The sequence below is a fragment of the Salmo salar genome, chromosome 06, assembly GCF_965601325.2.
Source record: "Salmo salar chromosome 06, fSalSal1, whole genome shotgun sequence".
Lineage (NCBI taxonomy): Eukaryota > Metazoa > Chordata > Actinopteri > Salmoniformes > Salmonidae > Salmo > Salmo salar.
The window spans coordinates 64,858,248-64,870,742 of record NC_138296.1 but is presented as its reverse complement, the minus strand read 5'-3'; the positions used below and the strand labels follow the sequence as shown (position 1 = coordinate 64,870,742).

General features: G+C 42.1%; 1 protein-coding gene across 1 annotated transcript; it reads right to left on the bottom strand.

Annotated features, from left to right (window-relative positions):
* Positions 1-5,276: 5,276 nt before the first annotated feature.
* Positions 5,277-10,438, bottom strand: hddc2 (HD domain containing 2). Its single transcript, XM_014205108.2, has 6 exons — positions 10,330-10,438; positions 10,045-10,166; positions 9,745-9,847; positions 9,574-9,642; positions 5,917-6,055; positions 5,277-5,805 (listed from the first exon to the last, which is right to left on the bottom strand). The coding sequence occupies exons 1-6, from the start codon at positions 10,399-10,401 to the stop codon at positions 5,672-5,674; spliced, it is 639 nt and encodes a 212-aa protein (XP_014060583.1). The 5' UTR covers positions 10,402-10,438; the 3' UTR covers positions 5,277-5,671.
* Positions 10,439-12,495: the final 2,057 nt, after the last annotated feature.

Below are 12,495 nucleotides of genomic sequence, written 5' to 3'. Positions count from 1 at the left end.
GTCGGGCTAACTGAGGTAGTATGTACATGTAGGTATGGTTAAGTGACTATGCATCATGATAAACAGAGAGTAGCAGTAACGTAAAAGAGAGGTTGGCTGGTGATGGGTGGCGGGACACAATGCAGATAGTTTGGGTAGCCAATGTGTGGGGGCACCGGTTGTCGGGCTAATTGAGGTATTATGTAGATGAATGTATAGTTAAAGGGACTATGCATATATGGTAAACAGAGAGTAGCAGCAGTGTAGAGGGTTTGGGTGGGGGACACACAATGCAAATAGTCAGTGTAGCCATTTGATTAGATGTTCAGGAGTCTTATGGCTTGGGGGTAAAAGGTGTTGAGAAGCCTTTTGGTCCTAGACTTGGTGCTCCGGTACTTCTTGCCATGCAGTAGCAGAGAGAACAGTCTATGACTGGGGTGAGTGGGGTCTTTGACAATTTGTAGGGCCGTCCTTCCGCCGAGCAGTTGCCATACCGGGCAGTGATGCGACCAGTCAGGATGCTCTCGATGTTGCAGCTGTAGAACCTTTTGAGGATCTGAGGACCCATGCCAAATCTTTTTAGTTTCCTGAGAGGGAATAGGCTTTGTCGTGCCCTCTTTACAACTGTCTTGGTGTGTTTGGACCATTCTAGTTTGTTGGTGATGTGGACACCGAGGAACTTGAAGCTTTCAACCTGCTCCACTACAGCCCTGTCGATGAGAATGGGGGCGTGCTTGGTCCTCCTTTTCCTGTAGTCCACAATCATCTCCTTGTCTTTGTTACGTTGAGGGATGGGTTGTTATTCTGGCACCCCCTGGCCAGGTTTCTGACCTCCTCCCTATAGGCTGTCTCGTCGTTGTCGGTGATCAGGCCTACCACTGTTGTGTCCTCTGCAAACTTAATGATGGTGTTGGAGTCGTACCTGGCCACGCAGTCGTGGGTGAACAAGGAGTACAGGAGGGGACTGAGCACGCACCCCTGAGGGGCTCCAGTGTTGAGCATCAGCGTGGCAGATGTGTTGCTACCTACCCGGCCCATCAGGAAGTCTAGGATCCAGTTGCAGAGGGGGGTGTTTAGTCCCAGGATCCTTAGCTTAGTGATGAGCTTTGAGTGTACTATGGTGTTGAATGCTGAGCTGTAGTCAATGAATAGCATTCTCACGTAGGTGTTCCTTTTGTCCAGGTGGGAAAGGGCGGTATGCAAATTGGAGTAGGTCTAGGGTTTCTGGTATAATGGTGTTGATGTGAGTATGACCAGCCTTTTAAAGCACTTCATGGCTACGGACGTGAGTGCTACAGGTCTGTAGTCATTTAGGCAGGTTGCCTTAGTGTTCTTAGGCACAGGACTTTTGGTGGTCTGCTTGAAACATGTTGGTATTACAGACTCAATCAGGGACATGTTGAAAATGTCAGTGAAGACACCTGCCAGTTGGTCAACACATGCCCGGAGGACACGTCCTGGTAATCCATCTGGCCCCGCGGACTTGTGAATGTTGACATGTTTAAAGGTCTTACTCACGTCGGCTACGGAGAGCATGATCACACAGTCATTCGGAACCGCTGATGCCCTCATGCATGCTTCAGTGTTACTTGCCTCGAAGAGAGCATAGAAGTGATTTAGCTCATCTGGTAGGCTCGTGTCACTGGGCAGCTCGCAGCTGTGCTTCCCTTTGTAGTCTGTAATAGTTTGCAAGCCATGCCACGTAAGACGAGCGCCAGAGCCGGTGTAGTACGATTCAATCTTAGCCCTGTATTGACGCTTTGCCTGTTTGATGGTTCATCGGAGGGCATAGCATTATTTCTTATAAGCTTCCAGGTTAGAGTCCCGCTCCTTGAAAGCGGCAGCTCTACCCTTTAGCTCAGTGCGAATGTTGCCTGCAATCCATGACTTCTGGTTGGGGTATGTACGTACAGTCACTGTGGGGGGGATGTCCTCGATGCACTTATTGATAAAGCCAGTGATTGATGTGGTGTACTCCTCAATGCAATCGGAAGAATCCCGGAACATGTTCCAGTCTGTGATAGCAAAACAGTCCAGTTGTTTAGCATCTGCTTCATCTGACCACTTTTTTATAGACGGAGTCACTGGTGCTTCCTGCTTTCATTTTTGCTAGTAAGCAGGAATCAGGAGGATAGAATTGTGGTCAGATTTACCAAATGGAGGGTGAGGGAGAGCTTTGTACGCATCTCTGTGTGTGGATTACAGGTGATCTAGAATTTTCTTACCTCTGGTTATACATTTAACATGTTGATAGAAATTAGGTAAAACTGATTTAAGTTTCCCTGCATTAAAGTCCCCGGCCACTAGGAGCGCCGCCTCTGGGTGAGCGGTTTCCTGTTTGCTTATTTCCTTATACAGCTGACTGAGTGTGGTCTTAGTGCCAGCGTCCGTCTGTGGTGGTAAATAAACAGCCACAAAAGTATAGATGAAAACACTATTGGCAAATAGTGTGGTCTACAGTTTATCATAAGATACTCTACTTCAGGCGAGCAAAATCTAGAGACTTCGTTCGATTTCATGCACCAGCTGTTGTTTACAAATATACACAGACCGCTCCCCCTCGTCTTGCTGTTCCCTCTAGCCGGTGCAGCGTATATCCTGCTAGCTGAATATCCATGTCATCATTCAGCCATGATTCCGTGAAACATAAAACACTTAATGAGAGCCCATGAGCTCATGTTGCGCAACATTTCTATAGGCTATGCAATTGCATGAGAAAACAAAGTGATGATCTCTATTAAAAAGAGGAGGATCCCATCAGCTTTCTATAGGCTAGGCCAACTATATTTATTTCTCAACTTTCCTAATATTAGGCACATTGCTTCTCTTTACAACAGGATGGCATGAAAATGAACCATGGGAATAGCGTCCTCCATTCGCGATGTAAGTGCATAGATGACATGTATTTTTTTCCCATGCCCCTGTTTCGAGACAGGTGCATGATAATGGTCCATTCTAAATCAAAACAAATTTCACACATATATTATTTAGTATATGTAAAGACAAGATTTAATCAAGAATAGTCTGTAGGGTAACAATATTAGGCTATCACTTGTGGATGATATATTTGCAGCTGGGAAATTCGAGGCAAATTGTGAATGAGAGACTGGTGAAGTCTGTGCAGCTTGCACAAAAACAAAGCAGAGCTCATGCCTTTCATGCAACATTTTTCAAATCCTCATTAGTCGCATCATGCAGCCTTAGAATGTATTAAAAATCCAAAATATAATCCAACGTTTGTATCACAACTAAAGTGCCCGAATAACTTCTTAAAATTAAGCACATTAATCCGCTTTACAGCTGGTGTAGAGCCTAACTGGCATACATATGCAGCGTGTGAGTTTCAAGTTTGGAGAAGACAACTTTCACCATAAAAATGCACCTTTATAATAAAAGCATTACATGCATAGTCACATTTGCAGTCACTTTTGAGAATGATGTTTTCCTGCTAATGGAACATTCACACTTATAGCCTACTGCTGTGTGCGCATTTCTGGGCATGTAATGTGAAGAAATAGCCTAATAGTTTATCAACATTTTAAGCTAAACTTTGTGATTTGTTGCATCAGCCTCATTACTTAAAAAACATTTTTTGATGCCAGAGGTTGTATTAATATGAGATCTATCGCATCCCACAACTGTCCCAGACTATGTTTGGAATATTTATTTCTCACACAGAATAGAACAAATCAACTTTTGTACTATGGGGGATAGTAGATTGACAGGCTAGTGCTTTTGCTGTTCGTTAGGCCTACTCATCTTGTTGGCTGACGAAAAGTCAATGTGGACAGTTCTTCCAATATCTTCAATATATTCCTTGGAATTGGATAGGGACTCGCTCAGTTGCCTCCCCGATGTGTCTGTCTTCACTTGTAGCTGTGAGAAAGACCCAATCATGTGACAGAGAGCCATAAAATTCGAGGCATTATCGATTGCTTGTCAAGAGACTGATGAAGTGTGTAAAGCCTGTGCAAAAAAATAAAGCAGAGCTCATGATTTTCATGCAACTTTTTTAAAATCATCATTAGTCTCATCATGCAGCCTTACACGGAACCCAAACTGGCTGCGCGCGTGCGCCATCGTGCGCCATCATGCATACATTTATTTTGTCCCCCTACACCAAACGTGATCACGACACGCAGGTTAAAATATCAAAACAAACTCTGAACCAATAACATTAATTTGGGGACAGGTCAAAAAGCATTAAACATTTATGGCAATTTAGCTAGTTAGCTTGCACTTGCTAGCTAATTTGTCCTATTTAGCTAGCTTGCTGTTGCTAGCTAATTTGTCCTGGGATATAAACATTAGGTTATTATTTTACCTGAAATGCACAAGGTCCTCTACTCCACCAACATCTAATCAAATGGCTACCCAGGCTATTTGCATTGCCCACTCCCCCACCCCACCCCCTCTTTTGATTCCGATGTACTCTCTGTTATTATCTATGCATAGTCACTTTAATAACTAACTGGTGCCCCCGCACATTGACTCTGTACCGGTAGCCCCTGTATATAGTCTCGCTATTGTTATTTTACTGCTGCTCTTTAATGACTTGTTCCTTTTATTTCTTATTCTTTTTTTTAAACAGCATTGTTGGTTAGGGGCTTGTAAGTAAGCATTTCACCTGTTGTATTCAGTGCATGTGACTAATAAAATGTAATTACAACAGTTCTTGTGCTGACGTTGCTTCCAGGCAGTTTGGAACTCAGTAGTGTTGGAACCGAGTAGAGACGATTTTTATGCGCTATGCGCTTCAGCACTCGCCGGTCCCGTTCTGTGAGCTTGTGTGGCCTACCACTTCACGGCTGAGCCGTTGTTGCTCCTAGATGGTTCCACTTCACATTAACAGCACTTACAGTTGACCGGGGCAGCTCTAGCAGGGCAGAAATTTGACAAACTGACTGGTTGGAAAGGTGGCATCCATTGACGGTGCCACGTTGAAAGTCACTGAGCTCTTCAGTAAGGCCATTCTACTGCCAATGTTTTTCCTATGGAGATTGCATGGCTGTGTGCTCAATGTTATACACCTGTCAGCAACGGGTGTGGCTGAAATAGCCAAATCCACTAATTTGAAGGGATGTCCACATACTTTTGTATATATAGTGTATCTATATATTGCAGGCAGGCCTACATTATTTTAGCCATGCTTTAGAGGTGCATAAAACCACCCAGTGTCTAGACTGACCATTGCGATAGGTTTGGTATAATAGAGCCCAAGGTATTTGCAGTTTCTATTGATTAGAACATGTAGGCCTATGGGAATTCTCTCAAAGAAATAATGTTGTAGTCATAAGTAATAGTTATAACCAATGGTTTTAATGAAGCCTCACAGCTTAAGAGGTCAAACAACTCAAAACAAAAAAATATAGGTGCATCTTCTGATGCATCACAGGAATTGTACAGGCGAAGTATGTGCACATCCAGAAACGTTCATTATAAACAAATTACTTTCAAAGTCTTGTCCATCTATGTAAAATAAAATGAGCACTTTGGGAGTAAAACAGGGCACACATTTGTTTTCAAGGATAGCCCATCTTTTGCTAAATTATTCCACAACTCACCAACCAGAACCAGGTTTCCATGACAACATTCTACCACATCATGTCATGTGAGGATGAGTTAGAACAGTGGCTACTGCAACGTCATTGACACAAGCTGAGTGTAGCATCATTCAGTGGAAATGTTGAAGTCAGGAGGAGTCTGTTCTTGGTTTCTTGGACTCCGAGCTCCCAGACGACCCATCGCCTCCAGCTGCCAAGTGACCAGCTCTCTCTTCATTTAGATTCTTCACAAACTGGATTACCTCTGGGTGGTGGAATCGGCCTGAGGTGGATGGAGATAAAAAATAAAAAAAGATAATTACACCACCTTTATATAGCCCATAGAGCCGATCATCAGCCCTAACTACCAGGTTAAATGAGAGATAGTACCTACCTTGTGTGGAATCAAAGAACTCCTGTAGCCTGCCTGGTTTCCCCTCCAGCTCCTCGTACTCATGGGCCTGCAGAATCATCTCTAGCAGGTCAAACTCTTTCACCAGCTTAGCCTCAGCGCTCGTCTGGCTCTCGTACTCCTGGGGACACACAGTGTGGGAGGGGTTTGAGCAGTGGTTTAATTGAGCTGGAGCTTCCCGGAGCTGCGCTCCTGCACCTTCAGTTAAAGAGAAAAGTAGGATAAAAAGTAGAATCATAAAAGTAGGATAAACCAAGGTTCGGATTATGCCAATTAGGGTAAGGGTTATGGAAGCTAGGGTTAGGCAAGCACCTGAATTGGGGAGGACGGATTCACGTTAATGGCTGGTGCGGAATGAGTGGAATGGTATCAAATACATCAAACACATGTTTTCGATGTGTTTGATGCCATTCCGTTTACTCCGTTCCAGCCATTATTATGAGCCGTCCTCCCCTCAGCAGCCTCCACTGTAGGGAAGCTAGGGTTAGGGTTAGAGTTGTGGTTGAAGGTTAGGGTTGAGCCAGGTTGTGGACATGAAGCTAGGGTTAAAGTGGAACTGACAGCGTTTTAACTACTTTGCAGATATGAAACAAACAGACAATCATAATATCATTCAAATATATCAAATTCCCGGGTTTATGCTACAAAACCAAGTTTATAAGAGGTTTTACAAATAGGCTCTATTTTACTCAAAATTCCATGACGGACACTAAGGCATTGTTGTCAGAATAGATTGATGCAGTTCAATGCATGATTAATATAATTCATAAACTATCAAAATAAAGTCGCACACTGAATATATAAACTCCCAGCAATTGAATGGGTATTTACCAACGTTTCGGAATCCCTGTGGCATCACTGATGCGGAAACGTTGGTAAATACCCATTCAATTGCTGGGAGTTTATATATTCAGTGTGCGACTTTCTTTATTTTGATAGTTTATAGTTTATTCGCCATTAGTCAGCATCTCCACACAAACAAATGTTTCTGGGTGTGCGCCAGCTCATGTTTTTTGATTTATATAATTCACCAATACATTTCTTGGTAGTCCAAAAAATATTGCTATCAGGTTGTAAATCACAGCTGGCCTAACGTAGAACATTTTTTGCTGCCTCCACCCATTCGGGAAGCACTGTTTCAGTTTCAAAGGCTGGGAATTTTACTAAAATCAAACTAGCAAGGACAATGATCAAGTCATGTGTTTGGAGGAGTGAGTGAGTAACTGACTTTTTCCCCTCATATCTTTTTTTGGTGTCATTTGGTTAGCTAGAAAAAAATGTGAATCGCTTTGCTAGCTAGCTATGCTGAACTTGAACGACTGTTATCTAGTTAGCATTTCTCTTGCGTTCGTAAATTCACTCTGGCCATCTAATCCAATTTCAGATCACTCTCATCTGAGTGTGCCAGAATAACTGATGAATTTACAAATGCGCAACACCAACTGAATATGACCGGTGTCAGTAAACGTAGGCAAAAAAGGTAACAGTCACGAACGCTCTTGATAACATGTAAACAGCCTAACCAGCTCTGCTAGGGCGAGTAAATGGTCACAGAGGTGTTTTCTCATTTGTGTCTGGAAGTAGTTAGCAAGCTAGCCAACTTTAGCCAGTTAGCTTGGGTGCTTGACTGCTGTTGTGATTGCCAACAAGGGGTTTGCCACCAAGTACTAAGTCATGTTTTGCAGAGGGGGTCAAATACTTACTTCCCTCATTAAAATGCAAATCACTTTATAAAATTTTTGACATGCGTTTTTCTGGATTTTTTAGTTGTTATTCTGTCTCTCACTTTTCAAATAAACCTACCATTAAAATTATAGACGGATCATTTCTTTGTCAGTGGGCAAACATACAAAATCAGCAGGGGATCAAATACTTTTTTCCCCTCACTGTATATTTATTGCTATAGAATTTTCACAAATGTCTTCGTATACGTCATTTCCAAACATTGAGCTGACAAGGTAAAAATCTGCCGTTCTGCCCTTGAGCAAGGCAGTTAACCCACTGTTCCCCGGGCTCCAAAGACGTGGATGTCAATTAAGGCAGCCCCCCCCGCACCTCTCTGAATCAGAGGGGTTGGGTTAAATGCGGAAGACACATTTCAGTTGAATACATTCAGTTGGACAACTGATTAGGTATCCACCCCCTTTCCCTTTCTAAGAATTTATGAAAATGTGGAAATGACCATATCTAAGTGCTCGCTTGTCAGAAAAAAAAGATAAGAAAAAGAGTAATATTTTTCCTGGGGGTGTATATGAACACATTTTAATAAGATTTCATGTTGATGGGCCTCCCGAGTAGCGCAGCGGTCTAAGGCACTGCATCTCAGTGCTTGAGGCGTCACTACAAACCTGTGTTCGTTCCCAGGCTGTTCAACCGGCCGTAACCGGAAGTCCCATAGGGTGGCACACAATTGGCCCAGCGTCGTCTGGGTTAGGGGAGGATTTGGTCGGTGGGGCTTAACTTGGCTGATCGCGCTCTAGCGACTCCTTGTGCCGGGCTGGGCACCTGCAGGCTGACTTCGGTCATCAGTTGAACGGTGTTTCCTCCAACACATTGGTGTGGCTGGCTTCCGGGTTAAGCGGGCGTGTGTTAAGAAGCGCGGTTTGGCGGGTCATGTATCGGAGGACACATGACTCGACCTTTGCCTCTCCAAAGCACGTTGGGGAGTTGCAGCGATGAGACAAGATCGTTATTGGATTGCAATTGGATATCACGAAATTGGGGAGAAAAAAGGGGTAAAATACCCCCCAATTTAAAAAAAAAAACAAAACCCCCCAAAATATGATTGCATGTTGCTAAAATGCTGTCAGTTCCACTTTAAGGTTAGGGTAACCTTGTCCCCAGGCTATTGCGCTTATAAGCCTGGGTTATCAACAATTCAACGGCCTTAGTGGGAGTGACGATAGAATTCTGTGGGCGTGACCTACTGAGAAAAATGTTGGTCATCATTTAATTTTAGTGAATCACATGTCTCCAAGGCGGAATGTAAACTGAGGTGCACAAGACACGTACAAGGAAGGGTTAGGAGGAAGGTGTTGTGGGAGATGATTGCGCCAATGCCTATGCACCGGGAGATTCTCATAGCTCTCTGTATTTACTAATGATAACGAAGGCCAAGTTCGATGCGTTAGTCCACCAGACTATTTGCGCATAAGTGTCTGGGAACGAGATTAGCGTAAGGGTTGTGGTTGAGGCTAGGGTTAGGGTTGAGCCGGGGTCTGGACATGAAGGTATAACTTAGAAAAAAGGGTTCCAAAAGGATTCTTCAGCTGTCCCATTGGAGAACCCTTTTTTGGTTCCTGATAGAACCGTTTTGGGTTCCATATAGAACTCTCTGTGGAAAGGGTTCTACATGGAACCCAAAACGGTTCTACCTGGAACCAAAAATGGTTCTTCAAAGGGTTCGCCTATGGTGACAGCCGAAGAACCGTTTTAGGTTCTAGGGTTGCGCTGGGGTGTGGACATGAAGGTAGGGGTAGGATTTGGGTTGAGGCTAGCATTAGGGCTGTGGAGGGATAGCGCTCCACCACCTCAAATGACCAATTTAACCGCTGGTTGATTGGAGAAATGAGAAGAAACAAACACATACTACAGGCACATAAAGGTGATGGAGCAAAGTGGAAAACAGCTGTGACTGACCTCCCAGAGTTCATAGATCTCTTTCCTCAAGCCCTCCTGGAGAAGACCAGTGAGGTGCCTCATTGCTTCCTGAGAAAGGACAGATTGTCATTGGCTGATATTTCTGAGGAATTTACAAATCTACAATATCCTACATTTTGACACCATGGAAGGTTTGTAAGAATAACCTACCTCTTCCCTTTTGTGTTTCTCTGCTTTACTAACGTTGTCTGCAGGTGTAATATCACCCACAATGCATTCTGCCATGTCATGAACCAAGGCCAACTTCATGCACCTACGAGAGAAATGTAGGTAATTCATTACAAAAATGATTCCATAAAGACCTGAATCAAATATAATACTTCATTATAGGCTTTACCTAGTAATTAAGCATGAAAAAGTCAAATAAAGTAATGCAACGTTTATAACAAATTATATTACAGCTGCGATGTTTGAAGTTTGAACATGATCTAGTGTACAGACCAACTTTACCTGTCTTTATTGACGTTGTGATCTGCTATCGTCAGAGCCATCATGGACATTCTGTACATGTGGTCAGACACACTCTCCGGCTGTTTCACGTTCCTGTACACCCAGCCCGTCCGTGGCACGCGCTGCAGGATGGAGGTAAAGAAATTGTTGACAAAAAGCAGCCATAAAAAAAGGTAGGGTTAATAATACTATTCATTGACGTCATGTAAACAAACATGGGTTGAAATTGTGCTTTATCACATGTATAGTGTCGTTAAATAAACCTTAACGTAATCAATGGCTTACTTTCAGTTGCCCAATAAGTTTCATAAATTGCAACATATTTTTCATGCTGTCGGAGTTTATGGAGGCGGCCATTTGTATCTTGTCGAACCGGTAGTAAATAAAAGCATGGCCAGAAATGTGTGCAATGCTCAAATTCTGCCAATAGATGGCATCATAAACAAGGCAATGCACAAACCATGAACCCAGCACTGGCAGAACTGGTGTCTTATTAAGCCTAGTATACAAGTTGACATTATGTATAGATTGTTTATTTGAAAATTAATTAGATTTCTAACACATAAAAGGCATAATGCATCATGCCATTTGCACACACTGTATATAGACTTTTTTTTCTATTGTGTTATTGACTGTACGCTTGTTTATTCCATGTGTAACTCTGTTGTTGTTTCTGTCGCACTGCTTTGCTTTATCTTGGCCAGGTCGCAGTTGTAAATGAGAACTTGTTCTCAACTAGCTTACCTGGTTAAATAAAGGTGAAAAAAAATAATAATAACGTTTTTTAAATGTTAACAAAGTGATTTTTATAAGCAATATAATGCCCCCCATATGATACATTACAATTTGACTATTTTAAGCTGTAAATTGAAGGTCCAATAGAGCCCCATGGTGGAGGTGTCATAATACCCATAAACCGTATGGCTGTCAAACAAGGAAATGGTTCCAATCGTTTTTCCACTATTCATTTTTCCTATAGGGGATTTTAGAAGCACTTAAAATAAGGGCTGTGATTCGTGTAGGCTTACCCTGGAGTGACATTTCTATAACCATGTAAATTTCTCTCGAACAAAGTGACTTTATTTATAATATTCGTCTCTATTTACTCTGAGATTCGAAAATGCTAATTAACATCAAAGTAGACATCATGCAAAACTACAAATCCCTGCAAGCTCCTGCACATCATCTCTAGCTGACACCTTTGCTAACAGGTATTGTGTCAATTTAAAATGTTCTCAAGACAGTTAACAGAATTGTCAATTTAAAGAAATTTAGCCAATTTATTAATTGCTACATTTAGCTCAATCCAGAGATTCTTACATTTGCCTCGCTTCGGCAGTCTCGTCCAGATCATCATGGCACTTGTAGTTCTTTATGATAGCCACATTAGCAGCTAATTAGCATTTCGTTTTTGTGGGGTAAATACAAATATATTGCTATTGTCCTAGAGAGATTTACACGGTTCTCAAAACGTCCTGCCAGGGTAAACCTAGATGAAACACAGCCCTTATTTGAAGTGTTTCGAAAATCCCCTATGGGACAAACGATTGGAATCATTTCCGTTTGACAGCCATACGTTTTATGGGTATTATGACACCTCCACACCTTCAATTTACAGCGTAAAAGAGTCCAATTGTAATGTATCCTTTGGGGGGGGGGGGGGGGGGGGGGGCATTCTATTGCTCATAAAAATCACTTTGTTAACATTTAAAAAATGTGTTATTCTGCTTTTTATATGTTAGAAATGTAATTAATTTCCCACTAGGTTTTATGGGTATTATGACTCCTACGGTGGTACTCTATGCAGCTGTTTTTATCTCAATATCAAATCATTTCTGGGTAACAATTAAGTACCTTCATATGATTTTCTTTCTCTACATAAAATGGTCAAAAATCAGCAACATTTTATTCTTAGCTGTTATTGGCAGAGAAGTTTGAAACTCTCTTTCTTATGGTCTATTAACTAATTTACCGCATGGTGATGTCATCAGGCAGGCCAAAACTCCATCTTTTCAAACAGCTCTTACACTAAAAGGGCATTATTATCATTTTCACAATTTCACATAATGTGGAAATATATATAAAACAGAGAAAAATCATGTTTTGGACTACACTGGCCCATTAAGTTTGGCTTAATGCCCAGGAAATGAATCTTCTAAACAATATATCAGGAATCTCTCTCATGTTAGAAAAATGCCTTTAACTTTGCATTATGACGTCTGACCTATACACATAGTTTCCCCAAATGTGTAATAACTAAGCGCATGAGAAACAAAGTTTCTAAAGGAATTATCTGTTTGATAGAGTCAGATTCATTTTGTAGAAATTACCGATAGTGTGTTCATAATTTCAAAATATTTACAAAGTGTAGAGTATTTTGACTGTCCTTCTGTAGCTGCTAAATTCGTTTCCCCTGTGTCTTTAGAAGTTGTGGCCTTGGCACGTATGATG